The following is a 24,627-nucleotide window of genomic DNA, read 5'->3' on the forward strand; positions in this document are numbered from 1 at the left end:
AATACAATTGAAAATTATGTTAAAATTTTAATTTATGCTCTTCTTTTAACATTTATAATTAATTGATATGTGTAACAAAATTTAATTATCTTCAATTAAGTAAGCAAATTATACGCAATTTAAAAGAAAAATAAAAAAATAAACTTGTTATCAAACAATGCCTAAAATAGCCTATCTATCCCAAAAACAAACAAAAACAGACAAATTAATGTGACTTTTACCGCAAAAAAAAATAAAAATTAAAAGTCAACAAAGAAACAGAAAAAAGGTACATCTACGGAGAAAAAATATGAAAGAAATGATGATGCACCTTAATGGTTTGAGATTTTATTTTTTTTGTAAGCAATAACTTAACTTGATAATAAAATTAAAAGATGTAAAATTAAAAAAAAAAAAATTCAAAAGATGTCGTACCTACACGTGAGAAGTAACGTTAAAAGTTTTTGATTTTTTAATGATATTATTGAGTTTTAAATTTGAAATCTCAAAAATCTTAAAACTCCTCTAATTAAATAAAATTACTAATACTTTTACAAATTTAAATTATTAAAAGGTGAATCATCTAATATGCTTTTTAAACTTTTAAAAACATGGCAGTGATGGTGGATTGCCACACAAGGACCGTGGTGTGAACATTATTAGTAAAATTCTAAGATATTAACATAATCAAAAGTAAATTTATTAGTCATCAAATTTTACATGTAGAGTGATAAAAACATATAGTTAAGAGATTAATATAATCCGGATAATTATTAATAAGAATTTTGACATGCTTTCATTTCCTTATTAACCCATTATCTTTCAAATTTCAACCAGCCTTCCAGCTTACTCCACAGCTTTAGAGAGAGAGAGAGAGAGAGAGAGAGTTTCTCAGTATTTTGATTCGTGATCGAAGAAAATGGCCCATCACCATGCATTAACTTTGGCCATGCGCCACTTAGGTTGAAGCTCCCCTTCCACCACCACTTTCATAATTAATATTCTTCTTCTTCCCCATCTTTCTAGCTTTCTTATTTATAAACATAAACAGTATGTGAGGAAACGAGTAATAGAGAGAGAGTATTTTGATTTGTTAATGAACAAGATAAGATGGCTGTTCTTCTTTTCTCTTTTATTGCAAGCAACTTGTTTCTTTTTCCTGGCCGAGATTCTTGTTCTCCTTATAATGCATCGAAGAGTTACATTTTAGTATTTTGTGTTGTGTTTAGAGAAGATCATATGGCCGGGTGATAACCATCACCATCTTAGGGTTTTCGTTTTTCTTCCCCCTCTTTCTAATTCTCTTCTCATCTCTAATTTTATTTCCTTTCCTCACGTACTTTTGCTGTAATCTACAATCCTATCATTAAATTCTTTCCCTCACTTCAATTTGTTTCTCTCTCAACAAAATGAAAAAAGTTATGGAGAATCAACAAAACTTTTCTGTACATGAAAATTTTGTCCATTTTTATCAAAAACCCACAATCACGACCATAGCAGATACAACAGAAAAATCATATCAATACTATAGGCATGAAAACTTCCTTCATCCAAAATGAAATATATATATATATATATATACATACATATGTATATATAATTAATTACGCTCACATCAATTTTTGTGTTGTTAGTCTTTGGATATCATATTAAAGATTACAATTTAAAATTTCAAAAGTGGTTAAATATGAATTTAATAATATATATACAAAAATTCTATTCGGAAAAAATAAACTTTAATTGTTAGTGTATATATATATATATATATTAGTGTTTTTACAAATGAATGAGAATGATTTCTTTCTTTTTTTTGGATTTTCTTAATTTTCTCTTTTATTGTAGGCAATATAATCACTTTCTTGGTCTACCTTGCTCCAATGTAAGCTTATATAGTTTTTGCTCTTCTATAAAGCTTGATCTGATCATGAAGAGTACAATATTGGTAACCATCTTATCTATGTTGTTTGCAGTGCAACATTTCACAAAGTATACAAGAAACAATCTACAGAAGGATTTCAATCACTTCCTTATGTTGTTGAACTATTCGGTTCAATGTTGTCAATATATTATGCAATCCTTAAACAAGAAGTACTTCTTGATCTCATCGCTATCAACTCAGTTGGAAGTTTAATAGAGACTCTCTACATTGCCCTTTTCCTATTTTTTGCGCCCAAGAAGTCAAGGGTACTTTATTTTTCGTCTTCTCACTTATTAAGTAAGATACCTGTTTGGCTATGTTTATGTTTTCGAAAAATATATATACATATATATAGTTTTACTATATTAGTTTTGCATAGCCGCAATATATATAATGGGCATACCTTTAATTATATGTAATTCATGTAATATATACATTCAATTAAATATGGTAATACATGTGATATGGGCTTAGTCCACCATTATATGGTTACTATTATATATATATATATAATGTATTTATGGTGTAGATGTCTGCACTATAAAATCATGCTAGTACAGACACGAAGATTATTATTGATAATAATCTTTGAATTGACAATAATTTTTATTTTCAACTGTATATATAAGTTTCTATGATATGGATATTAACATTATAGAATTTCTACATATATATATATACATATATTATGATTGAATCAAATATGGTTTTGGAAATTGCAGATGCAGACAATACATCTAGTCTTGTTGATTGCTCTTGGTTATGGTTTGATAGTCATATTGACTCTTTTTCTAGCAAATGGCCAGAAGCGTATCCAGATTGTGGGATGGATCTATCTAATATTTCATCTTATTGTATTTGCTACTCCACTCTTCATAATGGTAAGCATGTAAAACCTATTTATATATATAGAAAGAGAAAGTTTTGTTGTTTGTTATCATTGGTGATGATAACTATTCTAGATGGTAAATTTTAATTGACATATTTAATTCTATTGTTTTTATTTTAAAATTCTAAAAGTGAACCATTTAATGGTAATAATATAAATTTTATTAGTGCTGACAAATAGTATTTTTCATATATATTACTTGTAAAGTTTTTAATTGATATTTATGATAAATTATCATAGCTATTGAAGTGGTTGAGTCCAATAGTGGATAAAACATGGGAAATTGAAAATCTTAATTCCATACTTGATTTAAACTTTATATCTTTATTTACTGTTAGATTATATCATTTTATTAATTAGTTATGAATATTTGTTGAAACCCTTGGTATAAAGACTAAATGAGAATTGCTAAAAAGAAAGGTGAGTCTCGTATACATAGAAAGCATAATGCCACATATGCCAGATAAATCAAAATTTAATTTGGAGCCCTCTGCACATTTTCTCTGCTCTTTTCGTAATTTTTTTTTTCTTTCTCTTTTTATTTATTTATTTTTTGTCATCTCTATATTTCTCTCACTCGAGCCACCTACGTACCAATTTCACATAGTTTCTCCAAATCCATAGCCAGCAGCATTATCCACAAAAAAAAAAGCATCCCACACCTAAAAAGTGAAAGAAAAAAAATAAAAAATAAAAAAAACTTTTCCAATCTCTATATAAATTTATATATATATATATAAGAATTCTATGGTGCGGACATCCTTATGGTTTTATCGTGCAAATGTTTGCACGATAAAATCTTACAGACATCCAAAAAAAGATGGTTTTTGAAGAAATAATTGTCAATATTCATCTCTGCGTGAAAGTATTGACAATGGTTTTTTCAAAAATCATAATCTTTGCAAATAGCCAAATAATAAAAATGTCTAGACGTTTACACTATAGATGGATTCTATATGTATATAACATACATACATACATACATATATATATATATGTGTGTGTGTGTGTGTGTATGTATGGCACATGTCTCCTTTTCTAAGATTTCTAACAACTTTGGTAATATTTTGTAGAGAAAAGTTATACGGACAAGAAGTGTCGAGTTCATGCCTTTTGCTTTATCGTTTCTCCAGATGTTAGGCGCTATTACGGGATTCTTCTATTGGCTTTTGCTCAAGGATTACAAATTTGCGGTATACACAATTAGTCCTGCATGAATATATAAATATATATATATATATATATGCAACATCCACTTCCTATATATCTATATATATTAATTTGTCCTCTTAGCTTTTGCCCTATTATATTCATGCTCATGTTTTTAATTGTCTTATTAAGAGTTCTATAATTTCGTTTCCTTTTGTTTCCCTTCAATTCTTCCCTGGATCAAAACAGTTTGCAAACGTACTGGGATTTATTTTCGGAACTGTTCAGATGGGCCTTTATATGGCCTACAGGAACAGGAAGGAAATTTTGCAGGAGCCAATGGTTAATCCAGGACTCAACCAGACAGTTCTGCAACCAAATGATATTGATGGAAATGTCATAAATATTATTGAAGATGATAATTTATTGAGGTAAAGATTGAAGAAACCAAGGAAAGGCATGAATTAGATCTCAGTCTCGGTTTACTCGATTGAAGCTAGTTGTAAATGGGAGGGGACATGTTTTATTGTAATTTGCATCATGTTTATCTAATTTTCTTTTATCGCCCTGTTTTAATAAAAGCTTTTAATTTTCAATAAATATATATATATATATATATGTATGTATATATAGTCTTTTTTTATCACCTTCTAATGATGGTTAACCTATGTGATAAATTTTAATTATGAATATTCAATTTTATTATTTTTTATATTCAAATTTTAAAAGTTAATCTTTTAATGGTAACAATTTAAATTGTCATATAACATGTAAATTACATGGGTGATCATTTTTATTCATTTAATTAAAAAAGGTTGTAAGGACAAATGTTAGTGTAATCTTGCAACTTGATTGGTAGCTCATCCATATTGATTAGAAAATATGGGTAAAATATGTTTATATATATATATATATATTTATAGTTCCATAGATATGATCGAATATGTGTAAATATAATATGAACACATATATTTATAATTCCCTAAATAATATCAATCCCCATTCTAGACAAACATTAGTACTTGAACCTTGCTATTTTGATTATAAGTATGTTGGTTTCTGAAAAAAAAAAACATATATGTAAAATAATATGCGCCATATCAATATCATGTAAAATAACCCAAACAAGTAGTCTTAGGGTATTTTATAAAAGAAAATAAATTCATGCCTATTAGAAACTTGATTAGACTTGGAAAACCCTTAGCCATTTATATAGTATATATGTCAGGATCCGTCCAAAATTCCTTACCGGAACCCTAGACAAGTCCTGATCCCAGGGAAACCCTACCGGACCCTCCAATGGAAAATCCAGTAGAACCTCCCCTAAGGATTGGACTTACCACAAATTTCCTGCACTAAAAGCGCACTTCTATATACATCCCCTTATGCCTCCCACGTTACTACAATATAATTCCACAAATTTACAGCACTTCAAAATAAATAACAGTAAATCAGTGCATAATTAATAACTAAATGTCCAATACAGTATACAGAGCATTATACAAATAAATGTGGAATTAATACAATGATAGATGAAGCAATACAAGATGGAGAGGAAAAATGAAAGAAATGCTTCTTAGACTTTCGGCAATGAACTGAGACGTCGGGCTCGCCCCGGACGATCAACGTCTCCCAACTTGGACCTAGGGGAACGGAATTTAAAAAAATATGAGATGCTAATCATCTCAGTGAGCGACCCTATCTACTGTACAATTATAAAGCAATGATAATTATAGTACACTTAGTTAATTAAGAATAAATAAATAATTAATTAATAATTAATTGGAAATAATATTTTCTCTCAAAACCCTCACCATTCACTCCGTTGGAAAGGTTCCCCTTTTAAAACATTTTCGCAAAACCCAATCTTTTATACCCCAAACATCAAGGAAAACAATTAGTCAATAAATTTCGAATAAAATACAAGAATTTAAGGATCTAAATTTATAATGGAAAAATATAGAATAAGACATCATTGGATACCATAAATAAAATCATAAATAATACTTATACTAAAGAAATTTGGCATAAGAACAAAAATAATCCAATATATAAATTATAAAATTTATTGTTTAAATCAAGGAAATAACCAGAGGAATATTTTAAATCAATTTAAACATCTATATAAAACAATTGATAAAAATATAATAGAATTTATTTTAAAACCTCAATCGATTTAAATGATAAAATTAAGACAAATAACTCTTAAACATTAATGAGAATAGGTAATAAAATTACAATAACAATTCTATAAAATTTTTGTAAAGCTTTAAATTTAAATAAATAATAAAAACAACAATTTATACAACATATACAATGTACCATACGATGTACCAATCTGTAAACCGTGGGATACACCCATCTCACGACCCTCAATATATGAAAGGTGTCGTGGAAATAATAAATAACCGTCGTGATGTACCCAACCTCATGGTCTGTGGCAATAATAAACCGTTGGATGATACCAACCTCACAGCACCGTGGTAGTAATAATAAACCGTCGGATAAACCTGACCTCATAGTCCGTGGTAATAATAGATAACCATTGGATGAAACCAACCTCACGACACCGTGGTAAACCCAGCAAGCTGTAATATAATATTGAACCAAACTCTGGTACTATATGGTACATCAATTAAAAATAACCGATACAGTATCTTGCTGTATCATAATCATAATTTAATTGTCAAGTTCAACCGCTTGTTTAAATATTTCAAAATTTTCAAATCGTCATTTCATACGAAAATCAGAAATACCACAGTGAAATATATTCACCATAAATCAATTTTTAAATCCCATAAAATTCTTAAAATATTTGAACATGCTTAAAATCATAAAATTTTCCATATGCTTCTCAAATAAATCATTTCCGAAATGATTTAAAACCCCAAATTAAATACCAAAATATTTAACTACTCCAAGTTCACTTATGAACCCATTAGAATTTAAAACCATTTAATATATTGTCAAACCTTACATAAAATGACAACTCATATTTAATAAGGCAAATATTTTTATATGCATAATCCAAACATTCAATCAAATAGTATATAAGCCAAATTATTCAAACACATATATATTATATTATACCCCAAAACAATTTCTAAAACTAATAACCATAGCAATAATTAAAATAAATCCAACCCAATTTCTTTAAATTTCAAAATATATTCTTTTGGCACCAAAACGTATATTAAAAATATTATAAATTAGCAATACCATTTATCTGGAAATTCTCTTAATATCAAATACATAAAACATATTTATCAAATATTTAATTATGAGATATTTCAACAATGAAATTTGATAAAATTTACCAAAATCTCAAATTCCTTAGAACCAACATATTTTATAATGCCCAAATATTTAATTCCATTCAATTTTGGCATCAAAAATTCCAAATATAAATTTACTAAATATTCAACACATCAAATATATTTTCAAATAACCAATTAACACAAAATATATATATTTTAACATCCCAAAATAATTTTGAAGGTGGGTCACTCATCTCGAGCACGCAATTAATCCAAGATCCTCCATGGGATCAATTTCACGACATACACGTGCTCTTAGAACAACAATATTACACATCTCAAATAAATTAATATTTTATTCGGGTAAATAATATCCGGTACTCGGGGTGACTAATACAAACGTTAACCAAAATTGATGAGTAATATACCAAATCGAAGCTTGTGGAACGAGGATCGCATTACCGGCCTCCATTGATCCCAATTCCACCGGTGGTGGTCGAAATTTGCCCGGGAAATACCGGCCGAACTTGAACTTGAGAGATCTCTCAAATGGTGGGGGCTTTGGGCAATCTAATCATGGAAATGGACTCAGAGGGGTCGAAAATGGTGGGATAGAGGTATGGATCGAGCTGGGTTGGCCGGAAAACACAAGGAAAGAGGAGAGAGAAAATTTTCAACCGTCGGGCTTCTCCGGCCCGATCTGGGAGCGTCCGGCGACTGGTGGCTGTAAAATTTTACGGCCAAGCTCACCTCCGTCCCCCGCTCCTCTTTGGCCTGCGCGTGTAGCAAGGTGGTGGCCGGAATTTAAGAAACGGCAAGGGCTTAAGAGGAAGAAAGGGAAAGGAAAGGAAGAAGAAGGAGGAAGAAGAAGAAGAACGAATTGGGGGGGGGGGGGGGGTGGGTCTTTTTCCCACATGGGGGAAGGAAAAAAAAAAGAAAAAAGAAAAGAAAAAGAAAAAGAAAATAAAATAAAATAATTATATAATATTAAAAATAATATTATTATATAAAATAACAATAATAAAATAATATGGTATTAAGCATGGTTGACATGTGACATCTCATCATTGTGACACATGGTCACATTTATTAAGTCACACGTGACACATTGTTACACGTTTAAAAATAATATTAAAATAATACGGTATTTTTTTTAAAACTTTGTAGATCCATAACTTTTTAACGGGATGTCCAAATCAGGCGTGCCGCTAGTCTATGGATTCGTATCGATGAGCACTTCACAACCATGCATAATTCAAAGCTCATTTTCCCATAAATAAAAAGTCAACTCGGCACCTTTGGACAGTTTGGGCCCCAATCTTGTTTTGCTCATATCTTTCAAATCGTAGCTCCGTTTTCGACGTGCTACTAGTCTACAAACTCGTGCCAGCGTGTACTTCGTAACGGTACCTCAGTCAACATAGAATTCCATCCGAGTCAAAAAGTCAACTTTTGACCCTTTCGGACAACGATCAACGGTCAACCTTGGTCAAAGTTGGAAAATTTCCGTTGTACTTTGGGACGAGGTGTTACAATATATATAATAATGCTACATGTATTAAAATGTTCATTAAATTTTATTTATTAAATTATATATGTTAAAATATTATTAGTTAACATATTTATATAATTTAAATATAATAAATATTTTGCTAAGGCATATATATAAATTGGAAGAGAATTTTAGGTTATTATCAACTATAATTGATAAAATTAATGAAATTTTTTTTTTTGTTTATTTATTTTTTTATGTGTGTTGGGGTACATAACACTAAATTATTAAATTTAAAAGAAAGAGGTGGGAAAGTTGGGAGCTATTCCCAGTCATACAGATGCCATTTTCAATTTTCTTAAAAAAAACTAGGTAGGTATGTTAATTTTTTTATAAAAAAAATAAATTTATCTAGTACAAAACTTAATTTAATTCCATTTTCAACTTATATTGATACCCAAAACACTAGATGGATGAAGAAGTTCCAAAGCTTGAATACCTGCGAAAATACAATGTATTGGGACATCATCGTCCCTCCTCCTCCGACAATCAAGTTAAAAAGCTTTAATAACTGGTAATAGATTTGTTTTGGAGAAGGACGAGAATCACTTACCTCCATACGGTGAATGCACCCCTTTTTATAGTAATGCATGTATTCATGGTTTTTTTTTTTTCGGCTTTGTTTTTTTGGTGTGGCCATGCTGCCACGTAAGCGATTTTTATAGTCTCGAGGTGGATTTACGAAGATCCCAGAAATGTGGAGTTGTCCCTGGAATTATGGGATTCTTCGGCTCCAAATGTACTGGTGGATGTTATCTGCATGTGCATGTATTACTTTTTAGATAAGAGTTGAGTGCATGGATTTTTTGGAGAGCAAAATTCTCAGCGTCACACTTTTAGGCTTTATTACTTATTTGGGCCGCACCATGTCTTGGGCCACCGAAACATATTTTATGGGCCCACTTTAGATAGGCCTTTGGATGCTACAGGTTAAAAAAGTTTATTGCTGACCAAAAACTATTGAAGGAAAACTAATTTATATCAAAAATTAGATTCTTTCAACAATTCCTAAATGGAGCCTTTTAAGTTTTTCTTTTTGGGCTGTTTTCCAGAAATTAGTTTTATGAATTTTTTTTATTTTTTATTTTTTAAGTGTTTGGTTAGCAATGAAAAATTTAGGAGATATAATAATTAAATTAATTTGTGTTTTAAAATTGATGATAGATTTGTATTTAATAAAATATATAAAGTAATTAAAATAAATTAAAAAAAAAGTTTGGATTAAACTATTGGAAAAAAAAATGGTATAATGCGTATGCCAAGTATTTAGTTGGTTTAAAGGGACAATATGTTACAAAATAATCATAGTTGAAGGTTTATTTGTTATTTTAATAGTTTAAAAGGTTATTTATAAGTGTCAAATGGTATTATAGCCAAAAAATACTTTTAGCTTCCAGAGCTTTGTATTGAAATATCTGCTTTTAACAGGACAAAAGGAGATGAGTGGGTACTGGAAAAGCTCCAGTGGAGGTTTTTCAAACAGCTGAAGAAAGCAACATTGGCCGTATCAATCACGAAATAACATAGGATGAAGTGTTAATATTATAACTTACAGAATGTATAACCCTTTGCTCGTGCAATTCTATCAAACTACAACAAGTATCTAATATCGTACAGCAGCCATTGCCACATCAACTGCAAGAAATTTCAGAGCTTGGTTTCTTCCGTAGCCAGAAACTTTAACCAGCTCCAAATGGTTGTCAAGTTTCGTTCGCATGTCCTGGGAACCAAGGAAGTCCTGGTTGAAGGCACTGTTTTGTTTCGGGAATTGGGACAATAGGTCCCAAAAAAATGCGCCATAGATCGAGTATTATTGTGACCAGCATTGCAGCGCCAAGTGCATCAATAGCAACTCTAGGCAAGTCCCATGGATCGCCAGGTTTCTCGTCAATTCTGCAGATGCAAGTGAATCAGTATCAACTGAATCAGAATATTGATTGACTAGTGAACAATATTATCCTGACAACTAATACATATAAAATTTGTCCTTTGGCTGGATTTGTATAAAAGCATCGGTACTTATTTTACACTAGCGTAACTCTTTCTCCATCAGATTCAAAAAGCACAAAAAGAGAAAAGTATAGTTGAGTATGCATTTTACAAGAGGGTTGAAGAAAGAAAGATGATTAATAGTTATTGAATAGCCTGTATGGGTACAAAACAAGAAAACTAAAATCAATCCTACATTGGCACATACTCGCTGTACTCATTGGCCTAAAACCATGAAAAGAAGGCTCATTTTATTGGCCACCACAAGTAGACAAGTAGTTATAACTGGCATGCACACTGAGAAAAATATCAGTTCATAGCTTTAAATTAATCATATAATGTAGCTTAAGTTTTACAGGTGGTTCATTAAAATTAGCACGTAGATAGAACATATGGAAAACTTAAAAACTATGGACCCACATTTTTCTACATGGTGACAAGTCGGATAACAGGTCAACAATTTTCTAGACAAACACCGAATAGAGAATGACTAAAAAGATTCAATAGTCTAATTGTTCAGGTTCTTACCTTATAAACATAGGGAAGCTCACAAGGAAGTAGATGGCATAAAATAAGGATCCAACTTTGTACATAGATGCCCGGTCCACAAATTGATAGTAAGGAAACTGCACATGTTAAAGCAAAACAACATTATCACATTTCCCAGCCATAGTTTATTAAGAATCTTTAATTCTTCAAGTGGTAGCAATTCCGAGGAAGGAAATTCACTTTTTATGAGTTTCATCATGTTAGAAGGATGTTGCCTCATTTATTTTCCAGAAGAAAGCTCAGAAACATGATGTGTGGGATCACTCCACAAACATAAGAAATGTTAATGGTGATGAGGAGATGTTTTCCTAGTGGATACCATATAGAGTATGAGCATATAATTCATTTTGCTACCATAGCAAGTAGAAATCCAAAGGATAAATTAAAACTAGCCAATTAGAAGGCTTGCCTAGGGCCTATTTTACTAACAGGCCACCATGGAAAATGGTACAAAACTTATGTTTTCTCTGGAAAGATCCTGTTAATAACTTTATGAAACGTGTATCATCACATACATTAGAAATAGCTATAGTCTCCAGCCAGGCTATGAAATAGGCCAGAGCCAAAATCCATGCAGCCTCAAAAGCCCACTGAACATTTTCAGGTAAGTCAGCAATAGAATGGCGTAGTCTTCGAAGTGTCATGTTTGACATAACATGATAAAATAGGAAGCATGCATGCGTGAGAAGGAAAGTAGTATGTGGTACCTGCACAAACACCGAAAACAATTTAGAAAAGATGGTAAGTAATCAGTCTAATTGCTTCATTTCCTGTTTACTGTCTTACATTGTTCATTTTCCATGATGGAAAGGTATAAGAAGCTCCCAAAACCGTGAAGAAATAGTGAGTCCAAAAGTAATTTCCAACATAGCTAAAGATAATTATCCAGACACTAGCCTGCAAGAACAGAGCTACATAGAATCATTAATCCAATGCGAATAAATATATTCGTAAAGATGCAGTATCAAAACCTTGATACCTAAAATCAACAAGAATTTTCAAATTGCTAGGCTTCAAGGGAGAAAATGGAGGTGAAAGTTGGAAGACGGCTTTCCTTTATAATCTCATTTCCTTAATAGATACTCTGTTCAGATTTTCTACTAATTTTGGGTAACGTGGAAGGAAGACCGGAAAACTTGGATGAATTAGTAAATAGGCTCCACTTAATTTCTTAGGAAAGAGGTTTGATCAATAAGTAAATAGACTCCTGAAAGACACTTACCTTGACCCAATAGCGTTCCTTCCAACGAATGCTGCTATCTGCCTGTAAAAAAAATATTCAAGAAAGATAAGGAAAAAGGATTCAGAATATCGGCAAATTGTGTAAAACAAATACTAGTTTTGTGAGAGCATTACTCCTCATAAAGAAAAGAATAATACCATTTAGGCCAAGAAAGTCCAAAAAAAGCAAAGAATTTGGGTTAATTGCCAAGTTTATGGACTTTAGTCCTAAAAGTCAATTGGTAACTTCTTTTGTTTTTAAAAAGTTCAACATGATTTCATTAGGAGGTCACTTCTGGGTATAAAGTTGATTTAATTGAACTTCGTCCATAAGACATGTCTGAAACAATAAATACACAGACAATGTGGCCAACAGATTTAAAAAGTCACATCAAATATGCACCCCAACCATCAGCATCAATTGGTGCGCTAACCCAATTCCCTCAGGACACCAAAATAATAAAAAAATAATATTAATCATTAAATTTAGACTAAAATCAAAAAGTAAAAATAAAAAACCAGGAAATGTAGACAATAAAACTTCAACAATTTACCTTCCCAACGACCAACATTGGTATCAGAAAAGAAGGAACTGCTGAAACCAATCCCAGAAGCAAATACTCCAATTCCGTGAAGCTCTGCCAATAACCAATAATAATATTTCACTATAAAAACATAAATCGCTCTAGAACCATAAAAATAAAGTTAATTGAAATATGTAATAAATGAAAATCGACACTCTACCCGACATAGCTAAAAAAAAAAAAAAATTCTCTGAAATGCTTCAAATTACGAATAAGACCTACGAACACAAACTATAGCACATACATAATTCCAAATAGATCTCTCTTATTCTAATTTTCCTTTCCATTTTCTTAAGTTTTTCTCATCAACCAAATAGAGAATGGAAAACACCAGATACCTCGTAGAGCCTGTAAGGCACAATGATTCCCAAGCAGAGAGTGAGCCAGAAAGGAGTGTAACCAAGGAAGAACAACTCCCCCCATCTCTTGCTCGGATTAGGAGCCAACCATAAACTCGAACAAGAACAAGCTAATTCACCACCTGCATATTTTGCCCAAAACAACAGATTTTTCATCACCACCCAAAAAAAATAAAAATAAAAAACAAAATTTCCCAATGGTTTACAAAATAAAAAATCAAAAATCAAAAATCAAAACCCTAGCCAAAACCTCGAACTTTGATCCAGAATTACTAACTTTTACCGCCCATTCTGTGGTTTTTGTTCCGAATTTGACTTTCTTCTTCGGATCTGAACCTCGAAAAGTCAGAAAAAAGAACCGACTGTCTGTGTGAGTGACTGACCGAGCTTCAAAAAAGCTTTCACTCTCTTTGAGCTGCTTTCAGATAGTTTCACGTACATGTTGCATCAGATCCTCACCGTTCGTTTTTTATTTGAATCGCAAACCGTTTCAACGGCTCAGATTCTCGTTCTGAAAACATAAAAATGATAATAATAATAATAATAATAATAATTTGTTGCATCTCCGGCAGTGACTGGTTTGACAAAATCGGGCCCATATGTTTAATAGAATTACTACTTTGCTAACTGATTTGGATTAATGTGGACCGTCGGTCTGATATATACCTGGCAATTCGGGTTGGTGGGTCGTGTTTGTGTCAATCCGTTTAATAATCATGTCAAAAATGCCTAACCCGAATACGACCCATTTATTAATCGTGTCAGGTACCTAAAACACTAACCCGACCTGTTTATAAACAGGTCAACATGACACGACCCATTTAACACGATTATTTTAACGAGTCGTATTGACCTATTAACCCGTTAATCTGAAATTGACCTATTAACCCGTTAACCCGAAAATTAACCTATTAACCCGAAAATTTTTTTTATTTTATTTTTATTTTTATGTTTTTTTTATTGAAGATGTATTTTTTGTTTTTAAAAAATTAGTAATAGAAAATTATTTTTATAAAATTTTTAATTTATAATATTTTTTAGTTATTAAATATTATATTAGTGATAAAATATTAATTTAAAATTAAATTTAAATGGGTTGTAATAGGTATATAATCGTATCGGGTTGAAACTGACACGTTTAATAAATGGGTCGTAACGGGTCAATTTCGAGTTAAACAGGTCAACCCGAAAATGACACGATTAATAATCGTGTTAAACGGGTTGACCCGATTATGACCCGAATCCATTTATAATAAACCCAAACCCATTTATTCCGTGTCGTTTTCGAATCGTGTCGCCGTGTCATGATCCAAATTGCCAGATCTAGTCTGATAGACCAGTATAGATCTTTTGCGATTGATTTGAACGAGCGGTCCAGACAGCAATTGTCGTATAGGACAAAATACAGATAATGAAACAAAAATACTCCACAAACCCCAAAAAAAAAAATAATAATAATAGCAAACAGTTGTAAAAACGTGATGCATTCAAAATGATTTTAATTACATTTAATAAAAGAAAATTTATAATCTTCACTTAAATAGTTAAATAAATATTTCCTTGATACGTTTGTAACTTCATTGAAATAAAACTTTGAAATTAAAAATTAAAAGTTAAGGTACGATTAAAATATTTCTATGTTGTATAATTTTCTCATTTGAATATTAATGTTAAAATCTATCATATATATGTAATGATAATGATAATTAAATTTGGAAAATTTTTTATTTGTATTATATATTTATAAATTAGTAAGTTTTAAACCGATCAACCAATTCAAACCAAATCGATCATAAATAGTTTGGTTTGGTTTGGATTTAATGTTTCAATGGTTTAGTTTGGATTGTAAATTAGAAAAATTGATATGTATGGATTTGGTTGTATTTCGGTCCAAAACCGAACCAATAACCAATTCAATCCATGCCCATCCCTGTTCGTGTCCAATTTGACAATTTTAACCATTGATCAAATCTCCTTTTTTTTTTTCTTTTTTTTTTTTTTTCATTTTGTGGAGATTGAAGAATATTTAGACCTTATTTAGCATAATTTTTGAAAGCAATAAATAATTTATAAATTTCAAATTTCAAAAGCTGCTTTATCTATTTTAAACAATATACATGGGATAAAATTGAGTGAAATTTTCAAAAGTTTGAAAGGAAAAAAAAAAAAGATGTTTATGATGCATTTCATTCTTTCAACTGTAAATATGTGAGAAAATTGTCAACATATATTCAATACATATTATATGATAAATTATATATGAATGAAAAGAGGCAATTGTCAATATATATATTCAATACTATAAATTAATATGCACATGTACGAAATTTAATATCTCATAGTATAAAAAGGGTAATCAATAAAATTAAAACAGATTCATAATAAGGTTACCTTGTAAGATTATGATACTATGAAAAATTCATCTCAATCCACATAAAAGCTGTCCCATTTCCAATTTCCCCACTTCAATTAAAAAGTTTGTTTGTTTGTTTTTTTTTTTTAATGGGCACTTTCAAGTAATTAAGAAGTATAAAACTCCTAACAATATTAATTAATATTTCACATTCATCCCAAAAAAAAGAAGGAAAACCCACCAAGAATATCACATAGATGACATGTTATGCTGCCACTGGTTCTGTTCAAGAGCTCATGCTTTGCATGTAGAGCACCTGCGCAGTGGTGCATCACCATGTTCAAAAGTGGGGTACAAAATTCTTCAACTGAATTTGTCCTTTTTCACAAAAAAGACTGCCATGCGTCATCCAATCCATGCACGTCCCTAAAAGCAGCCATTCTTTGCATGCAAATCGCAATGTTTCACGAACTCTTTTCATATATAACTATATATTACATTCCAGTGCCACTGTCTCACTCCAGACAAATCAATAGTTGTAGTACTCCCAGATAGATAGAAAAAGAAGAGAGAGAGAGAGAGAGAGAGAGAGAGAGAGATGGGTGATGGGGGAGAGGCTTTGGTAGCGTGCGGGGACAAAAGCATGGCAACAGGGATCAGCCTATGGGATTTGGACACGGGGGATCATCTACTTCACATACCCACCTCTGCTTCACCTTCTCATGGTTTGTTGTGCTTGAAAAACCAGTTCTTAGTTGCTTCACAGATTCACAGACATGGCTCTGTTGGTGTTGGGGCCATCTTCATCTGGCCCTTGAACAAGGTTAATAATTAATCTCATGAACTCTTTATACACATATACATATACATATATATATATATATGTATGTATACACTATTGTAAATATGAGTTTCATATTATTACTGATTTTCTAATGCTACAGTGGTTTCCTTCGTACTGGAAATGTGGGGTGTGATTTTTTTGGTGAAATGAGGGCTGTGACAGTTTGAAAGTGAAAAAGTTTTTCATTGATTTTGGGTTTAATATGAGATGTGTAGTTGGGATTTTGATCTATCAAATGGTGATTTCTTTTCGTTTATGCGAAGCGCTTCATTTGTATGAGTAAACGAATGAAAGAAAGCAAAATTCTCAATCTTTACTAATTTTACTTACATAATACAGCGGAAAATCAAGGATTTCGAATGGGATATAATGAAATTACATTACCCGAATTCACTCTGCAATTTTTTTTTTTGGTAATACCAAAATTTGTATATATAAGATCAAAGTTTTGTGAAAAAATTGGTGGATTACTAGTACTTCTTGTTGCCTGTAGTCTCTGATTATGAACTTCTGATAATTAGTACTCAAATTTCCAAATTATTTGGAAATGGAGAAATAAGTGGGAAACTGAGGAGGAATTTGAATGTAATGCCCTGCTTTCTGTTCTGATTTTTGGCAGCCTCAGGCACCTCTTAGGAGCTACACAATGGAGGCCATTGGGCCAATTTCTTGTACAAGGGATGGTGTATATCTTGCAGGAGGAGCTCTATCAGGAAATGCTTATTTTTGGGAGGTTAGTAACTACTATCTAAGATTGTCATTTTTTTTTTTTTTTTTTTTTGGGGTATATGGAATTGTTCCTTCATGGTTATTAAGAAAAGGTAATAAAAAGTCTTTCACATGTTAATTAGATAATGAAACATGGAGGTGAATACAGGTTGCTAATGGAAAATTGATCAAAACTTGGCGAGCCCATCATAAGTCTTTGAATTGCATGCTGTTTTCAGATGATGGTTCTCTTCTAATTTCTGGTTCAGATGATGGTGTAATCTGTGTTTGGTCTTTGGTCAGGTAGAAGACTGAAAATCGATCTTTTCCTTCGTAAATTGTATCAACATTGTTATGTTTTTCCATGCTCTAATTGATTATTGCACTGAAGTTTGCTAGATGTGGAAGATGAATCTGGAAGCTCACCTTCTTTATTATATTGCTTATCAGAGCACAATGCATCTATAACTTGTCTCTTAACTACATCAGGCAGCTCAAATTCCATGTTAATATCAAGCTCCATGGATGGGACATGCAGGGTAACCCTCAAACTGTGCATTTTCATTTTCACTCCTAGTACTTGTTTACTGTCACTTGGATTTCTTACTGAAGGTAAATTTGTTCCATTTATTCTAGGTCTCAGATTTAGTCTTGGGAAGAGTAATACAAACTAATATTTATCCAGTTGCAATAATGGCAATTGTTCTTCATCCATCAGAGAAGCTCTTATTCTGTGGAAGCCAAGATGGAAGAATTTTCATGAACAAATTTGATATTGGGCTCGTCAATAATCCTCTCTACGTTGCAGAAGAGGATAAAGTTGTGCTAAAAGGACACAAGTAATGTATGGTGGTGTTTTGAAGTTTCTTGAAAATCTAATATAGATTAATTATCCTTTTGGCTGGTCACATAAAGAGTTAAAAGATTTTATTAAATCTATTCATCATAATCATTTTTTCTAGTTGCTGCAAGTGGCAGTCATATATCAAATAACTAAAGATCAGGTTGTCATTTTCAGATTTGTATACTGAAAGTGTACATTGTAAATAGAAAATTGTATAGTTATGTACACTGAAAGAGCTGCATTTTCTCTTTAAACATTTAAGAATAACATGATCCTTGCACATCTTGCCTGAATCTATTTGTACTTTCATTTATAAGGTTCCATTATTTATGCATGCAGAGGATCAATAACTGCATTGACATTCAGTCAATCAGGTATGATATCTGCATCTGAAGACGGCACCATCTTCATCTGGGATGTCATTAGTGGCACAATTATCAGAAGATTCAACCATCAGAAAGGTAATCGCATCTTTAATCATTTGCTTTTGATCTCCGACCACTTTCTTTACAGGAAGAGCTTTGCTATATCTTTGTGTTATTGAAGGATAGCCATACATTTTGCATATTTTACATCTAATTGCTAATAAGACAGTAGATCCTATATGTGAATTGGAAATACTCAATCAGAAACAGAAAGTCAATAGAAACAGAATAATATATGCCTATGTTCAACATTTAGAAAGTTGCATGCTAAATACTTAACGAGAATAGTCACAGTACAACCATAAGAGAATCAAATTTGTATTTTATGCCTTGTCCTGCATATATGTTCTTTAACCATATTATAAGAGAGGTAAATTATGCTTTTAACATATATATTGGTAGAGATAAGCACAAAAACATGCATTAAAAATACTTCAATGAATACTTTTATGTGGACAAACATTGTTTTCGAATTTAACCGGGTCATCATTTTCTCTTTAAGCAGGCCCTGTAACTAATTTGGCAGTGATTCCTCAAGCCTCACTGTTTTCTGTGTCAAGCCATCGAAAAGCCTTTAATGCGTTCCGTGTTTCTTTGCTTGACAAGTACCCTCAACAATCCAATTCATTCAACGAAAGGATCACTCTTCTTTCCTCAGGCTGCTCACCTAGAGAAAACCAAAATTCTATTCCATTCCAAAGCACTGATAATTCATACCAACAAATACATGACTTGGAGGTTTCTCACTCCACTCTCTCTTAAACAGCATAAGTTGTTTTGACACACACTGTGAAAAGCAACAAATTGATTCACTAGACAACATTAATGTCTGTTTCTGTTTTGCAACTTGCATTTCATTCAAAGAACATGTTTCTGTGTTAAAAACCGGAAAGCAAGGGCTAAAATCTTTGAAGTTGTGTGTTTTACCTTTTTTTTTTTGTTTTGGGGGACTATATTAGCAAAGCAAGTAGAACATATGAAGATACCGTTTTTGATTTCCTTGTTGTGAAAATTGGACAGAAATCATGGACACCGGCAGCAATGCAAATGAAAGTGGAAACAAGTGTAGAGAAACGAATGTGGGCAACAAAAATGGCAAAGCATGTGATGGAGATGAATAAGCATTTGCAATCACGTTTGCTAGATTTGATGCAGAGCCGATTATTATGGTCGACTGAAATTGACTCATCAACACCCAAAAAGAGGAAGAAGCTCATGGCTGTTGAGAGTGCCCCACTTCAGGAATAGCAATAGTCATGTTCATTTTATTTGTGTTTCAGAAATCAGAAGTGGTATTTTCTTGCAGCATAAGTTGGAATATATATATATATATATATATTTTTTAAAAAATTTCTTCCTTTTATATTGACAGATTTATAGTAGTTAAACAAGATTGATTGGAGACTTGGGTGGCATGGTTTTATCTCTTTAATCTCTTTTCTTTGGAATCTTTGTATTAAACCAGAAGGTTTTGTACATCTTAAATATGTACATGCTCTATATTATAAAAATGATTGTTATTTTTGCTCATATTTACATGCCCTATTGGAAGCGAAGTTTTTATTTTATTTTATTTTATTTTTTAAATATTTTACTTTCATAGGATATTTACAAGTGGAGGATAACATTTATCTTACCAAAGTCTTCCACAAAAATAATTTTTATATTTTATTCTGTGGTCAAATCCCAAAATAACATGCTGAAAATAAGTTTGCTTTAGACAGTTGGGCTTTTATTGTTATTATTATTATTTTGTTATTTTATCTTTACCATTTGGAATAGTTTAAGAAAGTTTGTGAAAATAAAGAAAAATATATACTGTTTAATAGAAAAATTAAAAATTGTACCCTTCAAATTAAAAATAAAATAAAAATATTTAATAAATAAAATATAAAACATTTATGGAAAAATAAGACAATTTCGAAATATTAAAAAAAAAAAAAATGTACTGGCCAGCCCACTGACCCATTTTGGTCAAGTGTCGGGAAAACTGTGGAACCCTGGTAAAACCCTAGGAAAACTTTTGCTTTCAGAAGCACACACAGATTGCGGGCTTAAAAGCTGTGACCTTTGGTTAGTTGAAGAGACTCAGAAGGAGCAAAAGCTCACAAACACAGAGACTCTGATACTCTCTATTCGGCTTGCCACTACCATTTTCATGGCGCAGTTGAAGTCAATTTCGCCATGCTCCTCCACCGGTCTCTCTTTTCCGGGACCCAAAAGAGGTACATTCTCGCTTTTTTATTTATTTTTATTTATTTTCATTTTCATTGTTTGTTTTTACTTTTTCTGGCTCTTTTTTTTTTTTTTTTTTTTTTTTTTTTTTTGGTGGGGGGAAGAAAGTTAAAAAAAAAAAATGTGCTTTATTATTATTATTACGGGGGTGGTTTTGTTCTTAGTTGGATCGGTATATTGGAGGTTGATGCATAAAATTGATTCTTGTATGCAGCTTCGATGCAATGTCATGATAAAGTATGTTGCCCAAGGAAATTTCCATCAAGCTATGAGGTAGTTTTTAACCCAAAATGCTTCATAGTTTTTACAAGTTTCTTCCTTTAATATAATTTACTTTATTGGGTTGATTTGTCAATCTATGTCTACTTTGTTTTGGATGACCATTAATGGGCTTGTTCATGAATTTCTAATTCACAGTTGGGGGCAAGAACTAGTGAGCTCCATGGAAATGCATGTGCGGTTATTAGCAATAATGGTAGTGTTGCTAGAGCACATAGCAAGCAAGGTCAGGTTGTTTAGTCGATTTTTTTTCTTAATTTAATCTTTCGGGACTTTATTTTGAATATTTATGCTATTTTCTTGTTACTTGCAAATTATGATTTGAAAAAAATGAATTGTTGTGTTAGTTATTAAACTTATGGACTTTACATCAATCCTTTCGTGCCTTTTGGGTTTGTCTTTTTTGTTGATATTTATGTCCTTGTTATAAGTTATAATGGTTCACTTAATCAAATGAGTTGATTATAGAGATCAAATTTAGTGAGATTGTTGTAGGATGGAAATTTTCGCGGTGGAACCGTAATGCACTTCTAACTTTGCATCCATGTGGTTTGACCTCATATTGGATTTTACTCTTTTGTTTTCTTATCTATTCAAATGCAGTTATGCACATGTTTCGTGATATTTATTTAAAATGAAAATGTTAGAACTTATTTTCCTTGCCTTCTTTGTGGCTTAACTATGTATACTGGTATATTCTTGTGACCTTAAGTACATTCCCTTTATTGCAGTTATTAGAGCAGTAGCTTACAAAGAGTCTGAAATATCTGAAACTTCAAAGAATAAAGGGTTACGCGGCAAATTGAATAAAGTTGTTCTGGCCTATAGTGGTGGCTTGGACACATCAGTTATTGTTCCATGGCTAAGGTTTGTTGATGCATACTGCAATGTTTTCCTCATATCTTGATTCTCTTGCTTTTATGATTGTTTCCTTTCTCATTCCAAATTTGTTTATTTGTTTCTCCCTTGTAGGGAGAACTATGGTTGTGAAGTTGTTTGCTTCACTGCTGATGTTGGCCAAGTATGTTATGCCCTAACGTCTATGTTAAGTTGAATTGATGTTATAGCGATTGTTTTGACTTACTTGTTCCTAAACTGAATTTATAGGGTATAAAGGAACTGGATGGCTTGGAACAGAAGGCCAAGGCTAGTGGGGCTTGTCAATTAGTAGTGAAGGACTTGAAGGAAGAATTTGTGGGAGATTTTATTTTTCCTTGCTTGCGAGCTGGTGCAATTTATGAGAGGAAATACTTGTTGGGGACCTCAATGGCCCGTCCTGTTATTGCTAAGGTAATCTTCAATATTAAGATTTTAGGCTATTGTTGCTACAAACTCCAGTGAAACATATTATTGTATTTGGATGCAGCTAAAGGAAAAATGTTATTGTTTCATTCTCAAGTTATATCTTTTTCTGTATTTGTATACACTAGAGGAGTTTGTAGGATTTTGAAACAAACCATGTGAAGGCTTTTCCTATCTCAACACTCTGTTATATTAACACCATATTTGACACTCATTAAATGACATGTGTATAATTGAAGGCAATGGTCGATGTCGCAAATGAAGTTGGAGCTGATGCTGTAGCTCATGGATGCACGGGGAAAGGAAATGACCAGGCATGCGTTGCCATTCTGCTTTTAATATTTAAGTGAATAACTCTTGTATGTTTTCTAATGCATTCTCTTGTTTATTCAGGTCCGCTTTGAGCTTACATTCTTTGCTTTGAATCCTAAACTAAATGTTGTGGCTCCTTGGAGAGAGTGGGATATTACTGGTAGAGAAGATGCTATTGAATATGCTAAGAAGCACAATGTGCCTGTCCCTGTGACAAAGAAATCTATATACAGCAGAGATGGGAACTTATGGCACCTTAGCCATGAGGTAATTTGCGTTTAGTGTAGTCAGTTAATTTTTACCCTCCATCTTTCATAGAAACTTGCTGTAGTTATTGGTTAAGAATGTTACTAATTGTAGAGATTAAGGATGTCTCATGCCAAAAACAAATTGTTGATTAAAAGTCTTAGTCTTTGGCATGCCATTCAATTTCATTAACTGTCAGTTTTTGCTTCCTGTCATGATATTTTGTTTGATTCTTAATATTGCCCTTTCTCCTGCCTTCCACCTTTTATATACCTATATTTATGTCAATGGAGGGTGATATCTTGGAAGACCCAGCTAACGAACCGAAGAAGGATATGTACATGTTGACGGTGGATCCGCAAGATGCACCCAATGAACCTGAGTAAGTTTTTAACGTTTATTTTAGCTTCAATGGCATTTAGATTTATATTTCTATCTTAAACATGTTTTCTTCTTTCCTTGTTTTCTCATTTTGGGCAGGTATGTGGAAATTGGATTTGTCTCGGGGATTCCAGTTTCAGTCAACGGGAAGGAGCTGTCCCCAGCATCCCTACTCTCTGAGCTCAACCAGATTGGTGGAAGGCATGGAATTGGCCGCATTGACATGGTCGAAAACCGGTTGGTTGGCATGAAGAGCCGAGGAGTGTATGAAACCCCTGGTGGTACAATCTTGTTCAACGCAGCACGTGAGCTTGAGTCCTTGACTCTGGATAGAGAAACAATGCAAGTTAAAGATTCATTGGCCCTCAAATACGCAGAGCTGGTTTATGCAGGCAGGTGGTTTGACCCACTCCGGGAGTCCATGGATGCATTCATGCAGAAGATCACCGAGACGACAACAGGTTCAGTGACTCTGAAGTTGTACAAAGGCTCTGTTGCAGTAACAAGCAGGAAGAGTCCATATAGTTTGTATAGGCAAGACATTTCGTCATTTGAGAGTGGGGATATATATGATCAAGCTGATGCTGCTGGATTTATTAGGCTCTATGGTCTTCCTATGAGAGTTCGAGCAATGCTTGAGAAGGGTATTTAAGAATCTTCGTGTAGTTTATTTGCAACCTATGGTTTATTTGACTCCATTGCGAGTAACTTTTTCCCGGGCAGGACATTGTTAGTGATTTAATTATGTAGAGGTTCTGTAAACTTAAATATATGTGTATGAGTATTAAATAAATTATGTTTGAAGAAATCTAGTTAAAAATATATTGAGCAAACTTTGGCAAAGACCATTGATTTTAACCCTAGATCGTGGATTCGGAATAAAACTTGTCTCTGGATGTTCAAGTTGAAATCATAACTTTATATGATACTTGATGTGTTTATTGAATTAATACATTTCAAATAATATTCAGTTTAATTTTAATAATCAAAAAAGAAAAGTCTTGTTAATTAACATGGTATTTTAAAAACCAGTATCATCAATTTTAATAATTCGAAAAAGGTCTTGAGAATAATGAGATAATGGTCCTTTCTTGACCCTATGTTTGAAAATGGTCCTTTCTTTTTTTGACCATATGTTTGAAAATGTTTAGACGTTTGTAGACGAAAAGTGTTCCTTAAAATCACCTTTTTTATACGAAACATAGAAAGAGTATTAAAAAACTTATACTAAAGAAGCACTAAACTTCTAGTC

General features: G+C 32.1%; 4 protein-coding genes across 5 annotated transcripts; 3 read left to right on the forward strand and 1 right to left on the reverse strand.

Annotated features, from left to right (window-relative positions):
- Positions 1-898: 898 nt before the first annotated feature.
- LOC107404397 (bidirectional sugar transporter SWEET14-like) lies at positions 899-4,370 on the forward strand. Its single transcript, XM_060814940.1, has 6 exons — positions 899-941; positions 1,822-1,858; positions 1,950-2,163; positions 2,620-2,778; positions 3,860-3,979; positions 4,185-4,370. The coding sequence occupies exons 1-6, from the start codon at positions 899-901 to the stop codon at positions 4,368-4,370; spliced, it is 759 nt and encodes a 252-aa protein (XP_060670923.1).
- Positions 4,371-10,184: 5,814 nt separating this feature from the next.
- Positions 10,185-13,884, reverse strand: LOC107404400 (cycloeucalenol cycloisomerase). Of its 2 annotated transcripts, none has more exons than XM_016011347.4 (8): positions 13,730-13,884; positions 13,426-13,568; positions 13,058-13,141; positions 12,505-12,546; positions 12,069-12,179; positions 11,798-11,989; positions 11,262-11,359; positions 10,185-10,637 (listed from the first exon to the last, which is right to left on the reverse strand). In XM_016011347.4, exons 1-8 carry the CDS (start codon positions 13,734-13,736, stop codon positions 10,445-10,447), a joined length of 870 nt encoding a protein of 289 aa, XP_015866833.1. In that variant the 5' UTR covers positions 13,737-13,884; the 3' UTR covers positions 10,185-10,444. The 2 variants fall into 2 exon arrangements, with proteins under 2 accessions (XP_015866833.1, XP_015866832.1); XM_016011346.4 differs by having other exon boundaries at positions 13,724-13,881.
- A 2,513-nt stretch (positions 13,885-16,397) lies between these two features.
- LOC107404398 (protein ROOT INITIATION DEFECTIVE 3) lies at positions 16,398-20,016 on the forward strand. Its single transcript, XM_048474522.2, has 8 exons — positions 16,398-16,622; positions 17,263-17,376; positions 17,521-17,654; positions 17,743-17,890; positions 17,988-18,190; positions 18,535-18,656; positions 19,126-19,358; positions 19,641-20,016. The coding sequence occupies exons 1-8, from the start codon at positions 16,398-16,400 to the stop codon at positions 19,866-19,868; spliced, it is 1,407 nt and encodes a 468-aa protein (XP_048330479.2). The 3' UTR covers positions 19,869-20,016.
- Positions 20,017-20,575: 559 nt separating this feature from the next.
- LOC107404399 (argininosuccinate synthase, chloroplastic) lies at positions 20,576-24,233 on the forward strand. Its single transcript, XM_048474419.2, has 10 exons — positions 20,576-20,845; positions 21,070-21,128; positions 21,273-21,360; positions 21,866-22,001; positions 22,107-22,155; positions 22,242-22,424; positions 22,676-22,750; positions 22,830-23,015; positions 23,288-23,376; positions 23,475-24,233. Exons 1-10 carry the CDS (start codon positions 20,779-20,781, stop codon positions 24,025-24,027), a joined length of 1,485 nt encoding a protein of 494 aa, XP_048330376.1. The 5' UTR covers positions 20,576-20,778; the 3' UTR covers positions 24,028-24,233.
- The last annotated feature ends 394 nt before the right edge of the window (positions 24,234-24,627 follow it).

Source organism: Ziziphus jujuba, chromosome 2 (genome assembly GCF_031755915.1).
Source record: "Ziziphus jujuba cultivar Dongzao chromosome 2, ASM3175591v1".
Classification (NCBI taxonomy): Eukaryota; Viridiplantae; Streptophyta; class Magnoliopsida; order Rosales; family Rhamnaceae; genus Ziziphus; species Ziziphus jujuba.

Excerpts from the sequence above, each read along its gene's own strand:
- LOC107404397 (XM_060814940.1), top strand. The coding sequence starts at position 899 with ATGGCCCATCACCATGCATTAACTTTGGCCATGCGCCACTTAG. Across the intron at positions 2,779-3,859 it reads CTACTCCACTCTTCATAATG|AGAAAAGTTATACGGACAAG; the intron begins GTAAGCATGTAA and ends AATATTTTGTAG. Across the intron at positions 3,980-4,184 it reads TCAAGGATTACAAATTTGCG|TTTGCAAACGTACTGGGATT; the intron begins GTATACACAATT and ends GGATCAAAACAG.
- LOC107404400 (XM_016011346.4), bottom strand. Across the intron at positions 12,180-12,504 it reads AGGAACGCTATTGGGTCAAG|GCTAGTGTCTGGATAATTAT; the intron begins GTAAGTGTCTTT and ends CTGTTCTTGCAG. Across the intron at positions 10,638-11,261 it reads AGCTTCCCTATGTTTATAAG|AATTGACGAGAAACCTGGCG; the intron begins GTAAGAACCTGA and ends TTGCATCTGCAG.
- LOC107404398 (XM_048474522.2), top strand. The coding sequence starts at position 16,398 with ATGGGTGATGGGGGAGAGGCTTTGGTAGCGTGCGGGGACAAAAGCATG. Across the intron at positions 18,191-18,534 it reads GTTGTGCTAAAAGGACACAA|AGGATCAATAACTGCATTGA; the intron begins GTAATGTATGGT and ends TTATGCATGCAG. Across the intron at positions 18,657-19,125 it reads AAGATTCAACCATCAGAAAG|GCCCTGTAACTAATTTGGCA; the intron begins GTAATCGCATCT and ends CTCTTTAAGCAG.
- LOC107404399 (XM_048474419.2), top strand. The coding sequence starts at position 20,779 with ATGGCGCAGTTGAAGTCAATTTCGCCATGCTCCTCCACCGGTCTCTCT. Across the intron at positions 21,361-21,865 it reads TAGAGCACATAGCAAGCAAG|TTATTAGAGCAGTAGCTTAC; the intron begins GTCAGGTTGTTT and ends CCTTTATTGCAG. Across the intron at positions 23,016-23,287 it reads TATGGCACCTTAGCCATGAG|GGTGATATCTTGGAAGACCC; the intron begins GTAATTTGCGTT and ends ATGTCAATGGAG.